Below are 25,831 nucleotides of genomic sequence, written 5' to 3'. Positions count from 1 at the left end.
CCTATACAAGTGTCACAACCTCCGCCAAAAAGCTCCCTAAATGTCAAGGGTGATCTCATAAGCCTCCCAATGCGGACTAGACGTAGTGACTCTCTGGATTTGCCCTAGAACTAAGTGTCTAGCGTTCTGCACAGTGTAATTGAAGAAGGGCATGCTCTTCATGGGGTTAAAGGCATCCCTCCACTCCCACTCACCGGGGTCCTAGTGCAAGTATCTGATAAGACACCCATCATATAACCAGAGGCTCCAAGAGTCCATAATCATCCCTTGAGATGGATCAATATAGAAGTGCTTTCTATCCCTGCCCACCACTCTCACTTGCTGAATCACCAGAACCTCAGTGATATCATGCTCAAGACTTCTCTCCAAGAGCCATCTATTTTGAATGGAGTAGAAGACCGGTACATCATCCTCATCCAAATTGGGGAGGCACATGACTTGAATAGGCACCCTTGTTCCTGAGAATACCCCAAACCATAAGTGATAAGGCCCTTCTACAAAGTTTCAGTGATCCAGTGGTTGGGTATGGCTGCATTCACGTGCATTATCCTCTGACGAGTGCCTCTCAAGTGCTAGGTGCGAAGCATTCTTTCATCCTCCATGGGACTCATGAGCCTTTTCCAATCCAACATTGAGCGGGGAAGAGTCGCCTAGGCAGTCCATTGGATATGCGTGATTGCTCCAAGAGGTCTACCAAATTCATCCAAGATCAAGTCATTCCACACAATGGGCTGCTTGTAAGCCTTCTCAACTAACCGTGGAGGAATATGAACCAAGAAGCTCCTCATGCAATCCTAGGCTCGCAGAAGAGATCTCACCCAGGGTGAAGAAGGTGGTCTATGCTCTTCATTCGAGAAGATTAAATGTGGGCTGTAAATCCAATCACCTCCCCTAATCGGAATGCACCTTGTAATTTGCTGCATAAGAAAGTCCTTCCAAGGCTTAGTGTCGGGAAGAAATCCTCTGACTACCAGCTTACAAAGTAAAGCCTTACACTGCACCTCTGAGTCAATGATGTTCAATCCTCCCTCTTGCTTAGGCATAATAATGGTATCCCAAGCCGCTCTCACCTTGGTGTGAAGAGTGCCATCTTATCTTGACCAAAGGAAGTACTGAATAAGTCGACAAAGTTGACCAATGCATCCCTTGTGAAACACCAAACATGACGTGCCAAACCAAGCAGTCGCTAGGAGCACTTGCCAAGGCTCTAGAGGCCAAATCAAGCTTCCTGCTACTCCAATGTTGAAGTTTGCTTTTAATGCTCATGAGCATAGGGGTGAACTGTTGTATAGGTGAGATGTCAATGCCAACCTGACAACCAAAATATCTGGTAGTGCATCCTCTCTCAATCCAAGTAAACTCCACATCCAAACCCCACTAATCCAAAATCTCATTGATTTGTGCCAATTAATGGAGGCGCTTGCGCTTGCTGCCAAACAAAACATCTCCAAAGCAGTGCGGAAAGCACAGAGGCAAGCGTTTGAAGCCTCTAAAAACATAGCAGTATCATCTGCTAACTTAAGAGTCCAGTAACTCCTCCTCTGTGCAAAGACTCAACCTGAGGCTTGAGACCCCTAAGGTAACTTTGAGAAACCTGCTCATAGCCTCCGCTACTAAAACGTAGAATAGTGGAGCTAAGGGGCATCCCTGCCTCACGGAGCGGGAGATGTGAAAGCGCTTACCACGCCCCTCGCAGGCTAAAACTGTTCTGTGGGCCTCCCTATACATACATGAGACCCCTTTGATCCACTCATGGGAGAAACCCATCCGTGCCATCATGTCTTCCAAGAAGTCCCCCAATCCACTTTGTCAGAAGCTTTTTCAAAGTCTAGCAAAAGAACGGCAAGGGGTTGTTGGCTAGATTTAGCCCACTCCACAGCTTCTCAGAACGTGAAGATGTTATAAAAAATACTCCTTCCTTGGAGGCAACCATTTTGCGTATCATGAATAACTCTCTGAAGAACAGGGTGAAGCCTCATACTAACTGCCTTCGCTGAGATTTTGCAAGCAGAACCAAGCAAAGTAATGGGTCTCCATTGTCTAATATTGGTCTTATCCCCCACCTCTAGAGCCTCCTCTATCTAGGCCCCAGTCATCCACATAAAATCTGTCCAGGTGTGCAAAGATGCATCCATCCCTGCTTCTACGATTATGCCATCAGGGAGATAAGGAATTAGGCCTCCTCTGGAAATCCTCCTCTGTCCAACAATCCCTGCCATAGAAGGAAAGTATAAATCTCTACCAGGAGGCTCCCTCCAAGGGGTGTGTTCTACCCTCACGGCCACCCTTTTTGTCCAATGGCTTCTCAACCATATTGAAGTCTCCTCCAACAATCCAATGATTAGCCAGTGGTAGTAGATCTGTGATGGTGCCCTATAGGGCTACCCTCTCTCCCCGTACATTAGGCGCATAGATATTCAAGATACCTAGCTTTAGTCCCTCCTGCAAAACCATAATCCACTATACTCTAGCAAGTATGATAACACCATGGCCAATAACATGAGGTGATGCTGACACTGAAATGCATACCCCAACTTTGGCCCCTTTTAAACCGGACCAAAGGGAAGGGACTACCCTTGAGCACTTCTAAGGCTGACTCCTCTGCATCAAAGTCTGCTTGGAAGAATCCTCTCCCAAGTAGCCTCACATCTTTTAAGTGGAGTGCAGAGTCAAAAGGCAAAGCCGCTAGTACCCAATCGCGGGCCTGGATATGGGAGGGGTGAGAGCCAAAGATTTTTCCAATGAGTGTCATCTTGGAGTCTTTCTCAATTTCGGCGAAGAGGAACTCAAGCTTGTCTTGTGAAAAATGGATGGTTTGCCCGGCCGGAGGGGGTTGATTAGCCATGATGCTATTCAGGACAAAAGGCCGACTTGAAACCTGATAAAGAATATTCCGTACTTGAGCGCAGCGGAGGAGGGGAAGCAAAGAGAAGGGAGGCGGAGGGGAGGGCAAGAAGGGCAGGAGATGGCAGCGACAGAAGGCAAAGGCGGGCAAAAGATCTTGCAGGCAGGCCGCAGGAGGGCAGGAGCAAGGCGGGGAAGGGAAGGCTGGATGGGGGGCAGGATGAGGGGATGAGCAGGCCGAGGTGAAGGCAGGCAGTAGGAGGGGCGGGCAGCAAAGAAGGGGATGGTGCGCAGGAGGTGAAGGCAGCAGGAGGACTGCACAGCAAAGTAGGGGAGGCGGGAGGAGGAGAAGTGCGAAGAGAAGAGGGAAGCAAAGTGAATGGCAACCAGAGAGGATGGGGGGTGAAGGGAATGGCGGGCAGCGCAATGGTGCGTAGGCAAAGAGAAGGGCGTGTGACAGTACAGGAGCTCCCCAAAATGCATCCTTTGGGCATCCATCTCCTGTGCATGGGTCTCCGTCAGAGACTTAATCTCACGTTCTACGGCATCACCTTGAAAATTCGAGATATCTTTAGATGCAACTGAAAACTTCTAGGATATTCCCAACCTTCTCATTATCTGCATTAGCATTCAGTTTTCCCAAGTTTTATGATGCATTAACGTCTACGAAAGTCCCAAAGGGCCTATGAGACAATGAATAGTATAATGATGCCATGGGTATACAGTGCCATGGAAAAACGGAAAAAAAGGGCGTGAAAACTGAAAATTAAAACATGACTCTATAAGCCTCCTGATGGCACATCTGGCTATGGTGAGGGCGTGTCATGTTGTTGGAGATGGATCTGCCTCTTGTGTGGTGGAGATCCTTGGTGCTCTGGGCCGGGGGCATTTAGCACATAGGATGGAGTAGACGTGCCCACTTAGGACTGCTGTGGGATGCGAATATGGCCCGTGTATGGCTGGTATCAGTTGATGTCGATGCAAGCGGCGTCGGCATGGGTCGCTGGTGTGGATGCTCGTGTCATGCAAAGATGTGTGATAGATCTCTGGGCAACATACTGTATGGGCTGGCCTTGTCTTAACATGTCCTCTCAATAATCCGTCCCTATGTCGTTTGAGCTCTATCACGTACATCCGGAGACATCACTGGTCCTCTTATTGCATTACCAGTGCCAGTGGCCCAAACCCCTCCTGGAAGAGGCAATTTAATCTCCCCTATGTCTTATAATACGGTTGGCATCTGAACATAGTGAGCCTTGTCCTCTACCTCCCCTATGGTGCATACACTGCATACCGTGGGATGTTCTCGGCTCTCCCAGTCTCTGCTCAGAGGTGGTGGGAGATACTCTGAGCTGACCAATCGTGATGTGCATAGCATGTGACATGTGGATCTTCTTGTATCTCAGGATATCACAGAATCCATCCCGAGTGTGTTTCAAAAAGTTCTACCAGCGTGATGAAAAGCATGCCTTTCTTTAGTTACACAGTGTGGGATGCCGGACATCTTGTTGTGGGACACGTTTTAACAATATGGGCACAACTGTTGGGGCCAAATGCGAGAGAGAGCGAGCGAGAGAGAGAGAGAGAGAGAGAGAGAGAGAGAGAGAGAGAGAGAGATGTATTGTGGTTGCAGGTTGGAAAGGTGGTTGACCTTGAAAATCATTCTGGAATGCTGAAACTTGCCGAGGTACCCGAGTACCCATTAAAGAGGATACATGAAGACGATGATGCTGAAAGGGATGGAGACATTGATTTTCCTTCTTTATATGATAAGGAAGGGTTCCTTGAGGTTAGCACAACCTTTTTGATATGTTAGGGATTTAAAGTGTTCCAGCAAAATAATCAGGATTATGTGTTTTCAGGGATTTTAGTGCTAGTCTGTATGGCTGTAGTGTAGGTAGGTGCAGTCTTTCTTTTGTGTCCTGTGTCGTCCTAGTTATGGGAAGGATGAGGAAATCCGTGTTTGTGGATCTCATGTAAGGAAAAGGGCCACACGTTTTTGTTCATACACAATTGTGCAAATGTGACCAAAGTTTTCCTTGAAGATGGAAAGTAAGTGTGCATTCAATGATCTATCACACCCCCCCCCCCCCCCCCCCCGACCCGACCCACTTCCGCCACCCTCTTTACCATTCACAACGTTATTAAAGCCATACGTAAACTGGAGCATGGGAAGGCCAAGGACCATGAGGACCTACTAGCTGAGAATATCTCTCATGCCTGTGACACTCTGGCCCCCTCCCTAGCTGATATGTTTAACAGAACCCTTTGCCAAGGTTTTCCACCCTCGTGGTCTACTAACACCGTTGTACCGATCCATAAGGCCAAGGACCCTTTACATCCAAGTTACTACCGCACCGTCTTTATTGGCCACACATTAGCCAAATTTTATGGGTCAATGTTGGAGTCCGGAGGTCAATGCCTCTGCAGAGAGACATGGGCATAGAGATACTAGGGGACAGGCAGGTTTCTGGAGGACCTATTCCAGTTTGGATCATATTTTTGCGTTGAGAGCCGTCATTGACGAGGCCCGGTCAAAAGGGCAGAAGGTCTATTGCGGCGTCATGGACTTCTGCAGGGCCTTTGATACTGTACCCCGAGCGCGTCTTCTTAGATGCCTTGAGGAGTTGGCCCTTCCAGTGGAGATGATACGGGGACTCATGGCATTGTATGAGTCAGTGACAGGGAGAGTCCAAGCACCAGGAGGCATGTCAGATGTGATCACTAGCACCATGGGCATGAAGTAGCGATGCTCTCTCTCTTTGGCATCTTTGGCCTTAACATAGATGAGATCTCTGACTTCATTGACAGACTTGGTGGGTCGGGCTCCACACACACTGGTATGGTGTACCCATCTTGCTTTATGCAGAAGACATTTGTATTGATCTCATATTCAGTAGAGGGGCTAGAGAGACACTTGATGGTATTCCTGTTAGAAGTCATCTCCTGTCTTTATCTAGACACCAGGGCCTTTGTTGTGGGTGTGCCCGCCCTAGTAGGTGTTGTTCTCATTTTTCCTCACTCCCCGTATTTTTCCCCCATTTTTTCCCATTTTTTCTGTGGCTTGGGAGGCAGCCCTGAGGTGACAGGAGGTCCTATTCCTTAGCCGACTGCATCTATGTGTTTACTGGTGCTGGCCGACTGTGTGGACATCTTCTTGATGCTGGCCGACAGTACACAGAGCTGGCCGACTGGGTGTTATGCTAGTTGTGGAGATTCGGACTCCTGTCGGCTGTCCTAGAGCAGGCCGACTGCTGTATGGGGGCCATATAAAATGGCCCCACAGCCCCTTGCCATTGTGGTATCATTATTTGGGATCTTCTTTGTGTATATAAAGCAGAGTTACACGCCTGTATCTCTCTCCTTCTCTTGTGCTGTTTTTCTGCATTGTGTTTGCTCTTGTGTTCCCAAATTTGGTCATCTCTGCTGCGTATTCTGACATGGTATCAGAGCCGTAGGCTCTTGATAGTTCTTGGGATTTGTGTGAGCAAGAGGGGGACTGTTGTGTTGCTGATTGGTGAACTGTTCGGGACTGTTTGGGAAGAGGAGAAGCAAGAGAACGGCGGGCTGATTTGCTGGACAGCCACTTGCAGGTATAAGTTCTTCTTTGTTCCCACCCACCCACCCTTTTTCAGGTTACATCCCCGCAATGGCAGATTTGTTAGAGATGGCTGAGAGGCATGTGAAGATCCCTACACTCCCCAGGTTCTCGGTGGACCGTCAGTTGGACGGGAACAACTACGACATATGGAAGGTTATAATGGAATCTTTTGTGGAGTCTTACGACCTTGCTGATTTCATCATTGTTGGGGTTCCACGGCCGGAAGTAGAGGAAGGGGAGTTACCGTTGATTCATAAGGACCGGGAGGCACAGGCAGAGTTGTGGGATCGTGTCAACGCCAAGGTCCGTTCATTTATCTTCCTCAACTGCACACCGCAGGTAATCAATCATGTAAAGCATATGACGCTGGCGAGAGGTATATGGCAGCATTTGGCTTCTCTTTACAATAGGGTATCGCCCATGAAGAGGATGTCCTTGGAAGTACAAATGCAAGTTATGAGCCTTGTAAAGTCGTCGATGATGCGGGAGCATATTTAACAAGCTGCAGGCTCTTCAGCAGGAAGTTCTTTAGGCTGGGAAGGAGATATCGTGAGAAAACATGGCCATAACGTTGTTGTCGCATTTGCCCTCTCAGTACTCAGCATTTTACTTGTCTTTGATTACTAGTGGTAGGCTCAGCACCATCACGTGGGAGGAGCTTGTGCCCATGGTCTTGGACCAGGAGGAACGATTCACGAACCCTCCTCTCAGGGTGGAGGGTCGGAGGCCTTAAATGGCCAACGGTTGAAAGGCCGTAACACGGGCAAAGTGAAGGCTTCATCGGAGAAGTCTTCTGAGAAGAAGTCCGACGCTGACCGCGAGAAACTAAAGGCAGAGAGGACCTGCAATGATTGTGGCGAGAAAGGCTACTATTGGAGGCAGTGTCGCAAGCGGAAGATCGAGAAGGGTGAAGATTCCTCAGCAGCAACCAAGAAGACTCCGGCTTTTGTGCACTTGGAGGTGATGGACACCGATGTTTCATTTTCTTCAGGCAGGGAGGAGGTTGGAGGACTCGCCGCTATGGATAGTCGGGAGTGGATTCTAGATAGTGGTGCTTCCATGCACATGACTCCTTCCCGTTCAGATTTACAGAATCTCTGCAGGTATGCTGGTCACATTCTTACTGGGGATACATCCACTATCCCAGTTCACAGTGAGGGCAAGTTGAAGATAGTTCCTGATGGCAGAGGGGGGAAGCATTCCTCCCAGGTGTTGTATGTTCCATCCGTCGGTTTTCATCTGTTGTTAGTGCATCAGGTTTGCAAGACTGGCGTACAGGTGGAGTTTGATGAGCATTTTGTTGCTCTCTGGGACAAGGCAACAGGCCAAGTAGTTTGGGAAGGCGGAGTGGAGATTGGAGTTTACAAACTGTCAGCACTCTCTCTCCCAGGTCCTTAGTTTTGTGATGAGTGGCAGTCTGGTAGTGGCCACTTAAGTGTGGATACACTGCAGGTGCAGGCTTTCCCGGACCAAATGGTAGATAGCTTGCCAGTTTGATGGCAGGAGTTGGCAGGAACTTTCCAATACTGATGTTGGTGGTTCTTGTGGTCAGAGGAAACTTGACAGGTGACCTATGCTCTGATGTCTTGTAGCGTTCGGGACAAAGAAACTCCTGTAGATTAGGATGTTCTTTCCATGGGGACCTCTTAGAAAGCCAGGCAGGTGGCAGTTGATTACTTGCACAAGGAGGTGGATTCTCTAGGCTTAGTGGTTCCGGATTCAGAGTGGGTGGTTGACAAGTATCAGAAGGCCTTGCGTGGTCTTCAGCAGGTTTCTAGGACTTGGCTTTCCACCGTAACAGGTGTTGATCCTTGTGAGCAGTGTGATGCCTCTTTGACTCGGAAGCAGAATGGTTCATTGATTTGGTTGATGGATACTAGATTGGATGAGAGCTTCCTGATGAGGCTGTTGAGCTCGTGTTTGCAGATGACTCTTTGGGAGGCAGGATTGCGTATCTTGTGGTCTCTGCAGCATGCGAAGGATTATGGACTCTTTTATACAGGAGGGGGATTGATGGATGGAGTCCGACTCCACGGTTGGAGTGACTGAGATTGGGGAGGAGATCCAGACACGAGGAGATCTACTTCAGGCCCAAGAGCAGTTTTATGGAGCAGTAAGAGGCAGTCATCTTTTGCCTTGTTGTCGACAGAGGCAGAGTACCGGGCTGCTTGTGATGCTGCTTGTGAGGTGGTGAGGTTGCATGGCAGGATTGGGCTTCCACTGGAGGAACCCACGGTCATCCAGAGGCACTTTGTTTGTGAACAGATCATTGCTGATGACATCTTGCTAGAGTTCTGTTCGACGGAGGACAGTACGGTGTACCTCTTCACGAAGTCGCTATCTCAGGATTTGCTCAGGCGGCACTCCAGCTCCCTGTGGTTGGTTTCACAGCCAAGAGCTGAGAGGGGGTGTTAGAAGTCATCTCCTGTCTTTATCTAGACACGAGGGCCTCTGTTGTGGGTGTGCCCTCCCTTGTAGGTGTTGTTTTCATTTTTCCTCACTCCTCGTATTTTCCCTCCATTTTTTTCCATTTTTTTTGTGGCTTGGGAGGCAGCCCTGAGGTGGCAGGAGGTCCTATTCCTTAGCCGACTGCATCTATGTGTTTACTGGTGCTGGCCGACTGTGTGGACATCTTCTTGATGCTGGCCGACAGTACACAGAGCTGGCTGACTGGGTGTTATGCTAGTGGTGGAGATTTGGACTCCTGTCGGCTGTCCTAGAGCAGGCTGACTGCTGTATGGGGGCCACATATAAAATGGCCCCACTGCCCCTTGCCATTGTTGTATCATTATTCGGGATCTTCTTTGTGTATAGAGAGTAGAGTTACACTCCTCTATCTTTCTCCTTCTCTTGTGCTGTTTTTCTGCACTGTGTTTGCTCTTGTGTTCCTAGATTTGGTCATCATCTCCGCTGCGTATTCTGACAATTCCATGCCTTATGTGAGCAGTGGGACCTCATAGTTAACCTTGGCAAGACCAAGGTTATGATCTTCAACACCTCACGTCTTGTGGCTTCCAGACCGAGCTTCGCATATGCAAGGGATCAGGTAGACATTGTCTGGTCTTATGTATAATTGGGAGTCACCTTTTTTGGACCCTATTTCACACTGTGCCCAACGGCTTAGGCTCGACTGATGAGAGGGTATTATGCCGCTTTGGCTGGATTGGAGCGACGGTGCTTCTAGGCTCGCTCTCAAGAGCGTAGTGTCACTTGCGGAAGCTCTCGAAGTCTTCTTTCAGCCCTAAACACCTTTCAGGAACATGCTTGATGCAAAACGCAAATAGAAGATGGAGATGTATGGGGCCTCCTTTTGGGAACCATACGTTAGGAAGAAGGATAGAGAGATTGCAAGTCATGATGTTTTGATGGATGATTTGCAGTAAGCCTTCAGTGCCCCACTCCATTATTCCTACAGAGTTTGGAGCAGCCCCCTTGGTAATTGATGCCCTCCTCCATGAAGGGAGAGAGTTAGGGTTTCATGTGGGAGACACACACAGAGAAGAAGAGAGAGAGAGAGAGAGAGAGAGAGAGAGAGAGAGAGAGAGAGAGAGAGATGTGGGGATAAGTCAACTCACAATATGAGTGTGTGACTCCCCTATCACACATGTATATTTGCTCTAGTACACATAGTGCACTTAGTACATTAAAAGTACTAAGTGTACTATGTACTATAAAACTTATGGGCTTGTACACACTACAAGGGTGGGCATAATGCCTTTATCCCAACAACCTCCCACTTAAAGGCAAAGTGCCCTTAAATGAAGGAAAAGAAAAAATCAGCATGTACATAATAATATACAAGGCCATATCAAGGCTGAAACTGGCCTCATTCAATGCCCATCAAGTGTCTGCAATGAGCAAACCGCTCCGGAGGCAAACTCTTTGTCAACAGATCAGCCGGGTTGTCATCCGTATGAATCTTGACAAGCTGAATCAGCTTGTTCTCTATCACCTCTCTGATGAAGTGATACTTCACATCCACATGCTTCGTCTTTGCATGAAAGACAGGGTTCTTTGCCAACTGGATGGCACTCTGACTGTCACAATGCAACAATGGAATATCCCCTGTATAACCCAAATCAACCACTAACCGAGATAGCCATAATGCCTCCTTGCAAGCCTCTGTGGCTGCAATATACTCGGTCTCTGTAGTAGATAAGGCAGTGCACTTCTGCATCCTGCATATCCATGACAGAGCACCTCCTGTGAATGTAAACACATAACCGGTAGTAGACTTCCGGTTATCTGGATGACCGGCATAATCCGAATCCATGTAACCATGCACTAATGCATCCTGTTTGCCAAAGCAGATGCACATATCCTGTGTGCCCTTCAGGTATCTCATGACACCTTTCACTGCTTCCCAATGCTTCTTGCCAGGTTTGGCCATGTATCTAGTAACCACTCCCACTGCAAATGCAATGTCCGGCCTGGTAGCGACCATGGCATACATGAGACTGCCACAAGCTGAAGCATACGGAATCTTGGCCATATCAGCCCTGTCACTATCCGACTGTGGGCTGTCCATAGCACTGAGTTTCACATATGGAGGCAAAGGAGTACTAGTCTTCTTCCCCTCTTCCATATTGAACCTCTGCAAAACTTTGCCAATGTATTCCTTCTGAGACAAATACAACACATGCTGATTTCTGTCCCGAAGTATCCGCATACCCAAAATGTGATTTGCATCACCCAAATCCTTCATATCAAAGGTCTGATGCAGCCTCTTCTTCAAGGCATCCATCTCTTTACGAGATTTCCCGGCAATCAACATATCATCAACATACAAGATGAGGATCAATAGACTGCCATCCAAAGCTTTCTTGGTGTATAAGCAGTGATCTATGTTACTCCTGAAATCTTGGGATTTCATGAATGTATCAAATTTATGATACCATTCTCTTGGTGCCTGTTTGAGCCCATAAAGACTGTTTTTCAGCTTGCATACAAGCTTCTCCTTTCCATTCACTGCATAACCCTCTGGCTATTGCATATATATCTCCTCATGGAGATCACCGTGAAGAAAAGCAGTCTTCACATCCATCTGAATCAAATCCAGATCATCGTGAGCAACCAAAGCTAATACAGCTCTAAGTCTGGTTCCATCTGAATCAAATCCAGATCATCATGAGCAACCAAAGCTAATACAGCTCTAAGTCTGGTCATTTTGACCACTGGAGAGAAGATCTCATTAAAGTCCACACCATATTCCTGCTTGAAGCCCTTAGCCACTAACCTGCTTTGTATCTTGGCTTTGCATCAGGTGCAACTTTGAGCTTGTAAACCCACTTGCATGGCAAAACCTTCTTGCCTGTAGGCAAATGCACCAACTTCCATGTTCCATTTTTGTACAGAGAATCCATCTCTGACTTCATAGCACGCTCCCAAAGAGCCTTGTCTGCCCTCTGTAAAGCCTCCTTATAACAAGAGGGCTCCCCCCAGTGAGTGAGCATGAAGTAGTCAACCCCTGGAACAAACCTGTCAGGGGGTCTGGAGGGTCTTGTGGACCTCCGTACCCATTGATCATCATTTGTTGCAGGTTGCTGTCCAGCCTGCATATCACCTATTGGTGGCTCCTGTTCCATGCCATAAGGTTGAAAGATCATGCCCGGTATCTCCTCTAACTGTGGGATATCCATAGGGATATCTTCTGCCATCTCTGGCTGTCCATTTGGACCATTTTCAGCACCATTTAAGGGCTGGTTTTGTTGCTGTAATGGCTGATTTACAGCCCTTTGTTGTTGTCCATGATGTCCATCATCATCAAAGATGACTCCACCAGGCTCCTGTTGCCTTGCAGGCTCCTTATACATGCATGTTTCATAAAAAATGACATCATTGCTGCGTATAATCTTTCTATTCACTGGATCCCAAAGTCTATACCCCATTTCACCTCTGTCACCATATCCTAGGAATATGCATTTGTGAGACTTAGGATCAAGTTTGGTGCGTATTTCCGTGCGTATGTGCACGTACGCAACGCAACCAAACACTCTCAAGTGCTTGTAGGACGGAGGCTTCCCTGTCCATACTTCCTCTGGCACTTTCCCACCAAGCCTCGTGTTAGGTGACCTGTTTATAAGATGAATGGCTGTCCATAACAGCTTCAGCCCAGAAACCATGAGGTAACGCAGCATGTGACAACATAGAACGGACCTTCTCCTGAATGGTCCTGTTCATCCTCTCTGCTGTCCCGTTTTGTGGAGGATCATAAGGAGCAGAGAGCTCCCTCTTGATGCCTTTAGCATCACAAAAGTCCTGAAACTGTTTGGACATATACTCTCCACCATTGTCGGAACGCAAAGCCTTCAGTGTTTTGCCAGTTTGATTCTCAACATGAGCAACAAACTTCTCAAACACTGAGAATGTATCACTCTTCAAACGAAGAGGATAAACCCACACCTTGCGTGTGGCATCATCAATAAAAGACAAAATATTTTGCTCCTCCCAAAGAAAGCTGAGGCATCTCACATACATCTGTATGCACAAGCTCTAACTGAGCATCTTTCTGTCCAAGAGCTTTCTTGTGGGGGCACTGGAGTTGCCTGCCATATATACAATGCTCACAAAACTGAAAACTTGAGAACTTTAGAGAAGGCAAGTAACCAAAACGAGACAATTGCTCCATTCTTTTGACACTCATGTGTCCCAACCGGCTATGCCACAGAGATTTCTGGCAGCCGGGTTGCATTTACATTAACATGGTGACAAACACCAGCATGCATGAAGTAAAGAGTGTCCACCTTAGAGCCTCTGGCAACAACCAATGAGCCCTTACTAATCTTCCACTTTTCACGACCAAATGTGGTAACATAATCAGCATCATCAAGCTGTCCAGTAGAAAGCAGGTTCTTGATCTCAGGCACATGCCTGACATCATGGAGCATAAGCTGTGAGCCATCTGAAAACACAAGCCTCACATCACCTCTGCCAAGAATCTGGCATGCATGGTTGTCACCCAAATAAACTACTCCTTCATTGCCAGCAGTATACCTGACAAACAAGTCTCTGCAACCTGTGACATGAAAGGAGGCACCTGAATCAATGATCCATGAGTGCATACCCTGACCATCTCCTGCAAGGAGTGAATGGGCATCAAGTAAAGACATGAATAGGACTTTATCCTCACTGTCACCTGCATGTGACACATTGACTTCTTCAATCTTGACTCCACTTTTGCCCTTTGACTTTGCATCTTTGGCTTCATCTTTGTCTTTGTCTTTTCCTTTGCCCTTTTCCTTTTGATCATTCTTCCATTTGTAGCATTGCTTTTTGAAATGTCCCTTCTTGCCACAATAATGGCATTCCAAGTCCTTTTTGGAGTGGGACTTGCTCCTTCCCGTTCTTGGCTTTTACCCCTTTGCTGGGATCTCCCACGTGCATTCATTGCATTGGACTTTCCAACAGAGTTGTTCTTTCTGTTCATCTCCTCTTGAAGGAGAGCACCCTCCATATCTGCATATGTCAGCATAGCATTTGAATTGCTAGTGGCTGTCCTGAATGTGTCCCAACTCTCTGGCAAAGTGCATAAGGTGTTTGCACATCTTGCAGGGAGTCAGGCATTGACTGTGTCAAAGGTTGCATATTGCTATGGCAACCACAGGTGAGAGCTCTTCATTGCTTCACATCAAGAAGCTTGAAGGCTCACATAATTATGACATTTGGCAAACCCAGTGCTATAATGTGTTGCTCGAGAAGAAGCAGCACAAGCCCATCAAAGAAAGGGGTGTAATGCCCGCTTCTCTTACTGCTGAAGAATGGGAAGATATGGATGAGCTGGCAAGATCCACCATCATGTTGTCTATGTCAGACTCTTTACTTTTCAGCATACGTGAAGAGAAGACAGCTTGGGGAATGTGGCAAAGATTGCAGGACTTGTATGCTCAGCAAAGTACATCAAGCAAAGTGTATTGGTTGAAGAAACTCATAGGTCTTCAAATGAAGGAAGGGGCGTCTATGACAGCCCATCTAAATGAGTTTAATGGTGTTGTCAGCCAGGTCATCAATCAAAAGTTGGCAATGGACGATGAGTTCAAAGCCACCGAAGCACACAAAGTGCTCACAGTTGTTCTCCCAAAGTTTATCTTCCACTGCAGAAGCACGAATGCAACTCTCCTCCCACTGTATGTGATAAAATCACCAAAATCTGGTTGCTGCAGATTTATGACAGCACCTTAAATGTGCTCTGTTCCCCTTCCAAAATACTGTACAACAGTACTAAATGCTCACCAATGATGTACCAAATCTGTACCGGCAAGTACAGCAGCTGAAAATGAGCCTTTTCCTCACTCAAATCAATGTACAGCCATGCCAAAACTTGTACAAAGTTGTACCAAATCTGTACCAGCAAGTACAGTAGCAATAAATGCTCTCTTGGCTGTCCAAATGAGTGAAAATCAGACCTTGACAGTCCCCACCACTGCATACAACAGTCCCGGACAGAAATTGGGCAAAAGCCCCTTGACTGCAAGTGGATTTTTGAGGGTTCAAGGCATAAAAGTCTTCCTTGTTGCTTTGCCAAGCTCAACAAGCACAAAATCTTGAAAAGCCCCTTGATTCAAGATCAATTTCTGATCATGAATGGTACATTAATGCACATGAAGGCATCCAGAGTCTTCACAATGCTTCCCCCTGGCCACATATACATCCAATACATAAAAGCCCCTTGATTTACTGGCACATTGAGTGCTTGATAGGCATCAACACATTGCCCAAAGCATCAATTGCCAGTGCTTGCATGCAAATTAACCCAATTGGCACAAAAGCCCTTTGATTTGCACTTCAATTTCTTGCAATTTAGCCCCGAATGTGAGATTGCTCACATCATACAGCATGTATGAATGCCCAATGGCACAATTACATCAAAAGCCCTAAATGTTAACACCCAATTTCCTGCAAATTGACCCGGAATGTGACCAATGTCACCCAATGTTGCCAATTTTGCTCAAAATCTGAGCCATTTGGACCTGTACCTGCTCAATTGATGATAATGGACAAACAAATCCCAAAAATTGAAGCAAATACCTTAGACAATTTTTGATTTCTGTTGTAGTAAAGGGGGTGTCTTCCTGGATCGCTTGCCAGAGGTGATGATCGGGCATGAAAGAGGCCCACTAGCCAAAGAAATGCCTGAGGACGAAGATCAGGACCTGCAGCAGCAGGATGTAGCCGCCCACTAGTGATGGCACCACCACCGCGTACTGCAGTGTCCTCGACTCCCACGCCACCGTCAGACCCGCGAACGGATGCCAGCAATACGCTTACCAGCACCAGAAACGCCACGCCGCCCGCCTCAAACCTTTACTCGGGGATAAACAACTTCTTTCTTCGAGTAGCACGCTAGCTACTTTAGAGATGTTCGGCCAGCACGGTGTCCACGTCTACCACCTCGACTACGCTTCCACTCTCGACAAAGTCACTGCCTGGCTTCGCCCACTTAGGAAGAAGACTCAGAAGATGCGACTGAGAAAAAACAACTGCTACCGCTTGGCTCAGGTACGCAAGGGCTCCAGACGGTGCTCAGATCTTTTTCCGAGGGTCTAACGGCGATTGAGATTGGTTGGGATTTTACGATTGCGCTCTTCTCTCAAATCTGCTTTGCTCAGCTCATTCGTGACCAACTGTTTAACCTCTCAGCTGAGGTGACAATAGCCACACTTGACATTGAGCAGAAAAACCAGAAGATAACGACCACGAGTTGCACTAGTGTGAGTGTTAAAGGCTAGGAAATACAAACTATTGGTGGCCGAAACGTCTATAAACTATGTGTAGCAAAATTGCTTATGGAACACCAGGCTATCTATGCCTGCGAGTGATTGTTTTATCTTGTTACTTGAGCCCACCTCTCATCCAAGGTGTGTGGTCAGAGTACCACCAAGGTGTGTGGTCAGAGTACCAACACGGAGTGCAAGTGGTAAAGTGGACATGACGCCTGGTTGGCACGGGACTTATGTCTATGCCAAGGGTCATGTGGACCGATGCCTTGTTGGTAGGAGCAGGGTTGTTTCCATACGGCGTACGACGCCTTATCGTACAGAATACCATACGGCACAATATTGTACGTACTCGTACGGATTTTTTAAGAAAGCCCTTGATTTGTGGGATAAGGGGGGTCCCATGGGTACTAAGCCCGCTTCTTCTCTAATGCCAAACTTTGAAAAAAAAAAGAAAATGTTTTTTTTTGAAATTTTTTTTTCAAAAATAAAATTTTCTCAAAAACAATTAAATTTTTTGGATGGTAATGGTCTTTTTTTTTTTGCGTATCTATGGCTGTTTGAGCTTCCTTTGTACGATGATGCTTCCCTCCTTTCTAAAATACTCCATATTTGGACTTGTAAATACCTAAGTTTATAATTATTTTTTTAAAACACCGTATTTTATCGTACGATAAGCAAAAAAATTATATTGTACCGTATTTCCTTGTACGGTATCGTATCGTACGAACCATACGGTATCGTACCTGACAACTATGGGTAGGAGACTTATTTTGTCTCGCCCATTTACTTGGGACATGGATTATGATATCTGGACTTATGGGATTGATTCGTCTCGCCCATTTACTTGGGACATGATTATGATATCTGGACTTATGGGACTGTTTTGTCTCACCCATTTATTTTGGACATGGATGTATTTATTTTAAAGCTATATTAGAATCACTATCTCCCCATATACAGAGGCCAAGAGGTTCATTGTTCATCTCACCATGCATGTGGATTCATGTTGGGATTGTTAGAGGGCAATTCAATGAACACTCCACCATACACGTGGATTCGTGTTGCGATTGTGGAGTGAGTGTTTCATTGTTTCCGCACCATGCTTGTTGATAAGAGTTGGGATTGTATGGAAGAACATGGGAACTATTGGGATTGGGAGAGAGGATTGCCAGAACTATGGAGAAGCAGCTTTTTTGTCACCATGGTTTGTGCTCTTGAGTGGCACCAGTTTGTGTCCATAGCACATGTTTCTGTGCGAGGCACTAGTTTCTTGTGTGTGGCACTTATTTAAGTGTCTTAGCACCTGGTTGGTGATTTTCATTAGCATATGATTATCTCATTGATATTGGTGATTGAGACACAATTGGCACTTGTGCGTGTGTCTAGCATATCTTCCATGGAATTCTCGCCCATTTATTTTGGGACATGATTTTGATATTGGTATTATGGAGACTTATTTAGTCTCACCTATTTCTTTGGGACATGGATTCTTCAGTTATATTAGATTTTTGAGACTGTCTCGTCTTGCCCACTTCATGGGACATGATTATATTTGGAATATATGGCTTGAAGCTTAAAGTTGTGGACAACTTTTAAGAAGCTAGGGAGGATGTCACCAACGTGGGCATTTTCTAGTATGAAAGGGGTTTGGTGGACTCCAGGATGTCTAAATATTTGGAAAGTACAAGCTTTGGGAATGGGGGATTATCCTAGAATACAAAGGACCACACTCCTAAAATTTAGGAGAGTTGCTATTTTTGGCCCAACTCCGATGGAAATTCTCTTCACGTCATTACATTTGGAATTGAGCAGATACCAAGAGTTGGCAAAGTGCCTATGACAGAATGTCTACTAGTTGGGATATTTTTAGAGGTAAAGATTATGGGAGAACCCATCTCTTAGATTGGGACATGTGGCAAGAAAGTGAGACAAGTGGCCTAACACTTGTCTACTATCGTTACAGGCTGCCCTAATGATGGCTACTCTCTTTCTCTCTCTCTTGAAGGCTGCCCATGAAGAATACCGGCTGTTAGGACTGTTTTGGAGGCTTCCATCGCGAAGAAATATTGAAGGCAAGGGTATTTAATCATTCATTATGATTTATAGCCATTGTACTTGTTGTACCAGCCCTTGTACTTGCTATACCAGCCATTGTACTCGCTGTACAAGACCTTGTACCTATTGTACCAGCCATTGTATTGGCTGTATCAGCCCTTGTACTTGCTGTACCAACCACTGTACCATCCACTGTTTTGGCTGTACCAGCCCTTGTACCGGTTGTACCAGCCCTTGTATTGGCTGTGCCAGTCCTTGTACCGGCTGTACCAACCACTGTACCTATTGTACCGACTGAATGGAGAGCTGAACTTGTTGTACCAGCTCTATTGCATGAAGACATGTGGTTTTTGGGAAAGAATCAGTACCCACACAGAGGTATATGGGTTATATTGTTGGCTCGGCATTTCTATAGCTTGTGTTCCGGCTTGGTAGCCTCGTGTTGGGCTGTGTTACGGCATTTGTATATGGATAATCCGGTATCTCCCGTGGGGAGTGTTGAAATATACAAGTGAATAGGGTGTGTGTGGGAACAAGCTCTTGGATAGAGGCTGTAAAAGAGGAGATGTAATTGTGAAAGAACCTGTGAAAAGGTGAGAAGAATCTACTGGGAGAGAATAATGGGTAGCATGAGGGAATTTAGGAGTGTGGAGTTATTCTGGGAGATAATCAGGGAAAAGAGAAGAGGTGGAGAGAATCAGGCAAAAGGTGGAGATATTTTGGGAGTGAATCATGGAGAAATCAATGGGATTTGATGCTTGATGTAAACTCTATAAATTGAGGCATAGCCCTAATGAGAATTTGCTGGTTTTTGAGTATCCATGCCTACATTAATTTATGTGCTAATTATTCACTAATTACGTCTTAATCACTTGCTAATCACTTTGTTAATTATGTTGATTCTAGTGTTTGATCCACCATAGCTCATCATTTAGCTCAAATTTCAACATGGTATCAGAGCCATGCCTAGAATCAACGAGATTTATGAGCCCATTAGTGAATTAATTAGGATTAGTAAAATAATTAGCAAAAAAATCAATTTTTTAGTAAGCTTTCACTTCTCCCCTTCACCCCCAGTCAGTGGAGGACTCCATTCTCCTTGCACACATAACATTAGGCTAAGCCCTCTTAGGTACTCATAGTAGACTCATAGGGCTACACACATCTCAAATCTTGTGGGCTAACTCAGCGCAGAACGCCGGCGGGAGCTCGATTTGCAGGCTACGTTTTTCTGAGATGTTTTGGTGATTTCTACTTCCACAAATCAAAGGTCTCTAATTCCTCTTAGCCCAAGGGGTAATCAAGCATGCTCTACAAGCTGGTGAAGACAGAAATCAATTTCATCAAGTCTACAGTGAGATCCAAGCTCTTCATCAAATCTGCAGGTGACTTTGGTAAAACAGAGATTAAGCTTTCATTATTTCGTCAAATCTTGTGTTTCTTGGCTTAATCCTCTACTAGACTCATTGCTATTGATGCCTTTGAAAGCATTTGAGCTCATTTGAAGTGGAAGGCACCAGATCTGGACTCCTCGCATACTCTGTTTTCTGCACACAAACCAGAGCATTAATTTGCTAATCAATGATTAATCAGTGCTAATCACTGTATTTTGGTGCAATTGAGGGTTCAAATTAACCATTAGGTATCTGATACAGATCCCTATAACTTCAGATTGCAAATCGGAGTTGGTTTGATATTCCAACCATCCCGTACAAATCGGTTATCCTTAATTTAATGTAATTTCTGGGAAAATTGTGCTGATAAATTTGTGAAAATCACCATTTTGCATTTAACCCTTGGTTAATGCCTGTAAATCTCACTCAAATTCAAGATTATTCACAGCCAGAGTTGCATTTGGAATGTGCATGAGAATGAATGCTATACGCATTATGTATTGGGCACATTTTATCAGTGTAAAAATGGGAACAGACACTGCCCTTGTCCAGATTAAGGCAAGAGGTAAGACCTCCCGCATAAATTTGGGTTTACATTGCATAATGATAAAAGATGAACATCAAAAACCCAAAGGAACTGTCAGCAAAACATTGAAACATGTTGCTCACATGGAGCAAAATGACCTGACGGATCAGCTCATGGCCCCAACCATGAAAGAAGAAGAATATCTCTTCCCAAGAAGAGGATCCACACCAAGAAGAAAAGCTGAAGGAAGACATGGACACGAGAAGAGACGCTGCCACAAGAAGAGAAGCTGCCCCGAGAAGACTGAAAGAAGAGACAGACACATGGAGAGATGCTGCCACGAGAAGAAGACTGAAGAGAAGAGATGTGAGGCTCCAAAGAGTGAGGAGCCATGTGAAAATCTCTGAGAGAGAGAGAGAGAGAGAGCCCACAACCCAATGTAACCTGCCCCAATAAAGTAAAACCACCTCTGAGCCACCGATGATGTAGGCCACGTGGTAGATGTATGTGTGAGCACTTTAGTCAAGGTCACGGGCACTTATAGTAGCCTTGGACACATAGAGAGAGAGAGTGTCAAGGACTATGGAGTTTAGGGACTTGAGGCACTGGTCGTGGACTGTCAAGTAAGAAAGAAACTTGATACAGGGTCCAGGTGTGCTGAGATAACTTGAGGGGAGGAGTAGACACTGGTCGCGGACTACCGAGTAAGGGGAGGCAAACTTGATATAGGGTCTAGGTGTACTAGGATTATTCACTTGAGGGGAGGTGTTGAAATATACAAGTGAATAGGGTGTGTGTGGGAACAAGCTCTTGGATAGAGGCTGTAAAAGAGGAGATGTAATTGTGAAAGAACCTGTGAAAAGGTGAGAAGAATCTACTGGGAGAGAATAATGGGTAGCATGAGGGAATTTAGGAGTGTGGAGTTATTCTGGGAGATAATCAGGGAAAAGAGAAGAGGTGGAGAGAATCAGGCAAAAGGTGGAGATATTTTGGGAGTGAATCATGGAGAAATCAATGGGATTTGATGCTTGATGTAAACTCTATAAATTGAGGCATAGCCCTAATGAGAATTTGCTGGTTTTTGAGTATCCATGCCTACATTAATTTATGTGCTAATTATTCACTAATTACGTCTTAATCACTTGCTAATCACTTTGTTAATTATGTTGATTCTAGTGTTTGATCCACCATAGCTCATCATTTAGCTCAAATTTCAACAGGGAGAGTAAGGCCCTCAAAGCTTGTACATGATATTATTCTCCTTGGGTAATAAAATACTCCAAGGGGGGGGGTTCGGCCCATTCCGGCCTCTATGTGGTGTCACATGTGCAAGCTCCATTTTCAGCATTTGTGGATGTTTTGTCCAGCTTTTATGTTTTGTCCAGCTTTTGTGGATGTTTTGTCCAGCTTTTATGTTTCATGCAAAGTGATGATGGATATGTGTTAAGGCTGTGGCCATGTTTAAGTGTTTTAATATGCATTGATGGTATCTACAAGTGTGTCAAAGGCCCTAGTTCCCCGGACACCGCCGCGAGTTACAAAAGGAGACTCATTGACCCCCATTGGAGGGCTGGTACTTGAGATGCTGAGATTTTTCCTTTTTTAGTTAGGTTTATCCTCACTACCTGATGTAGTCACCTCATGGCACTTGGGTGTCATAGGCCCTTCGGGTAGATGTAAATCTCTCTCTCTCTCTCTCTCTCTGCCCCCCAATTTTGCATTAGCGGCTTGCTATGTAAAGATCTTGTGTTGCAGCACTAACATGAAATGCTTTCATAAAAGGTTGATCGTAGAACCTAGACACTCAAATAACTGCAAGGATTCTAGTTAGGTTCATTGCCTAAACTTCGTAGCTGACTAAGTTTGTGCCTTGTCATGGTGGTAGACCCAGTTGTCATCCCTTGTTGATATCCGATTAGTGGAAGGTGTTTCACTTGATACACACAAGATTGATTCCCAAAGACAAGTACCAAAAGAGTCGGCCGTCATGGTGGACAATCATACAAATTACTCTGCAGAGGCTACAGGTCTGCTTTCTGATACTAAAGAAGAGGTCAGCAAAAGCTTGCATACTGATTTCAAAGCATGCTCACCAACTAAGGAGAAATCTGCTACTCCCTATTCAGGTAGGATGCACCTTTGATGGCCATTGTGTGTCTTGCTGTTTTTTGTTTTTTTCATCCAATTCTACATGTATTATTGAAGTGTTTTTGAGAGCCTGGGCTCAGCTTGGCAGGAAATTTCTAAAGAGCTTGATAGGAAAAAGGAGGAGCTTGCTAAAAGGGAGGGGATTACCTCAACCTCAATGCAGACTAGAGCTCTGGAGCTGGACAAATTGAAAAATGGAAGTGGGAGCTCTTGTGTAGACAACATCACCAAAGAATCAACTGGTCGGCGGTCTAGAGCATGGCTTAAAAGAGCTGGAGGTCTAGGTTCAACAGTTGCCCTTCTGAGATCAGAAAATGGTGTGTGAGCTTTCATAAATCGTCAAATTTCTGTTTCTTAACTTCACATGATGCCTCAGTCATTGTTTGTCCAAAGCAACACTCTCTCTCTATTGTACCACTTTGGTCTCATAGGCCCATTGGGTCTTTAGTAGACGCTTAATATATCTTTCTTTCTTTCTTTATCTCACACAGACACACCCACCCACACGTGCACACTTCCACGCACGAGCAGGCCCATGTTGTCTTTCCTCTCTTTCTGTCTCCCTCTCCTCTCTCTGTCTCCCTCTCTCCCCCTCCACACCCCCCTCCTCTCTCTTTTTCTCTCTCAATCCAAGTATTATTTCGTTGCCTCTGAAATGGAGCTTTTTGTAGTAAACGAACAATGGATGCACAGGCTTACCTTTTAGGAGAGAGTAGCCATGCCCAAATGGCATTTCATTAACTCAACGGCATTATATGTAATCTCATCCAAAGAACAAAGATTTAATTCATATCAAGAATTGAAGAAATGAACAAAACTACCAGCAAATGTGTCCTTTCTTTTGGGTAATTGTTTGCTGATATTGAATAGCATTTGTTATTCGGGGATGCTGACGGTATGCAGTTAAATTTTGGCATCATCCACTATTCAACAGTTTATTTTGCGATTGGATGTGAATTCAGGCGTATGTACATAGCTTTGGTTACAGAGCCATGCTTGCTATTTGTGATAATGTTGTTTTTTTGAAAGTTCACACCATTTATCACTGAGCGTTTGGCCAATCACTATTTCAAGAGCACTTAAAATAAACTACTTTTTGTAATAAAAGCGTAAAAGTGAGACAACAGATGTTATCCTTGTTGCAGAATTTCAAGATAGTTTGGCCACCATTAGATTGAAAGATTGTTATGGTTTGCAACTTTTGGCCTTAATTTCAAGATAGTTCGACCACCATTAGATTGAAAGATTGTTATGGTTTGCAACTGTTTGCCTTAATTGCTTTGTGTGTGTCCAAAAATTTTGGTTTTTATTTCATCAATGCATTTTTTTGATTATTCACTCAAAAGTATGTCAGCCTATGTTAAAGGCTAAAAGAATTGACATAGAATTTTCACCTTGGCATGAGGAAAAATATGACAACTTTCTTAGGAGGCCCTTTTGGGGACCTTTGAAAACTCCTAATGGGATCCCCTCTAGACATTGGAAGGATGTCCTCTCGAGTATGCTCAAGTTGTGTATATCTCTCAATAAGTATGCTAGTGCTTGGTGAGGTCATCAGTGCCAGTCTCTTCTATCTGGCATTGGTGATGGGGCATAAGTACATGGAACAAGAGGGGTATCCAAACATAAGATGAAAAATTGTAGTCTAGGTGGAAGGTGTGGGTGCATGGAAGAGAAAGGCAAGGGATCCCCATCAAAACATGAGATGAAAATGGTCGTAGTCTAGGTTGAAGGTGTGGGTGCATGGAAGATAAAGTCATGGGAGCCCAATCAAAACACACCTAAGTTGCATTTTTTAAGTTTGACAATTTGTTTTATTCATGAATAATAAAGAAATTATACATTGGTCTCATTACTCATTGACATGTCTCGTATGATGGTGTGCACATGTTTTGAGAAGAGATCCACACAAAAAGGAACCCAATGGGCTGAGGAGGAAAAATAGGAGTGTATTTTTTATTAGTTTGAAATTCTTTGTTTAGTTGGGCGTGTGTTAGAGCCTTAACCTTTACATTTGTTAATTATACAAAAAATTCCTTGAGTAAATTGGCTTGTGTTGAAGCTTTCTTTACATTGGTCAAAAAATGCTAGTGACGTGTAGAAGTACATTGGCTTATTTTAAGCTTGTTTTACACTTCTCAAATTACTAGTAAAGTATAGAAGTAAATTGGCATATGTTGAAGATTACGTAACATGTCAAATTTACTACCGTAGAGTGGGTGTATGTAGGTTTGGTGGGGGTACAGAAGCACTCTATATCCTATAGAAGAAAACCAAGCTTTTGCGTTGGCCTATGCTATAAAACATAAGGTTTGCCAATGCATGCTTTTCCCTTGTGTTTGCTTCCCACATATGCTTGAGAGATTGAAGAATGTGCCACAATAAACAGGTGCTCTTGTGGTGACCACAACTATCGAATCAAAGTGTATCTTATTCTTAGATGGTCATGTTACTCCTTGGTCATCTTGGTCGAGTGTAGTGATCTACTCCTTGTCATGATCAAAAAGATCTTTTGAGAAAGCAAGGGAGGCAATCTTTTCCACGGATAAGGAGAAAAGGGGATTCTTGTGTTACTACAATGTCATAATAAAATACATGTTGATTTTGGAAATCACAAAAAAGCCAACAAACACATTTTATGTGAAAATCTGAAAATAATGGCAAGGAAAAATTGAAAATCTGAAAATAATGTTTCGTGTACAAGAAGTTACCATTACATTTGCGAATGGACGAGTGAATGTATGAGTGTATGATGGATGTAAATTGGCATGTGTTGAAGCTTGCATTACATTTACCATTGCACTAGAGTAGATTGGTGATAAGTTATTATGTGGTAAAAGTTGCTTTGCATTTGCCAACTTAACACGTAGTTATACATATGTATATTGAAATAAAATACTATCATTTTATGAAATTGTAATCTTAAATAATTCATAGCATCATAATGTAAAATTATACATTCAATGGTTTTTTTGGCAGTAATTTGGTTTTTTAAGTTCATTAATCATGAAACAATACATATTAGAGTAAGCATGGTTCATGTCGCATTGATGAGTACTATCAAGGAAAAGAAAGACCAACAATCAAACATTCCATGGAAAACATCATGTATATTTGTCCTAGAGGCTCAATCTTTAGAGGCAATAGATACATCTTTGAGGAAGAAAGTTGTAAGATACATTAGAAAGTTTATAAAAGAGCTATTGCTCATGTATGGGATAAAAAATGTAACTACCATTGTTTCAGATAATGCATCAAATTGTGAATGTATAGGGCTTGCTATTTAGTTCACGTATCATGAGATAACATGGATTCTTTGTGTTGTCCATACATGGATTCAAAGGATATGAAAAAAATGCATTTCATTTAACCCAAATTTTAGTGTTGTCATATTTATTAGAGAGAATCAATTTACATATGCATTGTTTCGTATACGCTTAGGTTGATGCTTGGAGATTTTTTGTCTAATATTGTGTTAGAGCAACGTGTACTGATTCATGCAACATTCTAAGGGACTATGGGTAATAGTTGTTGGGATATTTGGATG

The 25,831-nt window shown here is 44.5% G+C and overlaps 1 protein-coding gene across 2 annotated transcripts in view; it reads left to right on the top strand.

The window, feature by feature from the left end:
• LOC147614423 (sphere organelles protein-like protein) overlaps positions 1-23,092 on the top strand; it is a 137,152-nt gene extending 114,060 nt beyond the window's left edge. Inside the window, exons 11-13 of one of the 2 annotated variants that reach the window (XM_086780964.1) lie at positions 4,478-4,633; positions 22,022-22,262; positions 22,373-23,092. In XM_086780964.1, coding sequence (XP_086637090.1) covers positions 4,478-4,633; positions 22,022-22,262; positions 22,373-22,383 — 408 coding nt within the window. In that variant the 3' untranslated portion in view covers positions 22,384-23,092. Of the gene's footprint in view, positions 1-4,477; positions 4,634-22,021; positions 22,263-22,364 lie in introns of both variants that reach the window. The other variant, XM_086780963.1, reaches the window with a different exon arrangement.
• The last annotated feature ends 2,739 nt before the right edge of the window (positions 23,093-25,831 follow it).

Source organism: Cibotium barometz, chromosome 42, assembly GCF_041138505.1.
Source record: "Cibotium barometz isolate CiBa-2024 chromosome 42, ASM4113850v1, whole genome shotgun sequence".
NCBI lineage: Eukaryota > Viridiplantae > Streptophyta > Polypodiopsida > Cyatheales > Cibotiaceae > Cibotium > Cibotium barometz.
Note: the sequence above shows the minus strand (reverse complement) of the source record. Positions and strands in the feature narration are given on the sequence as shown.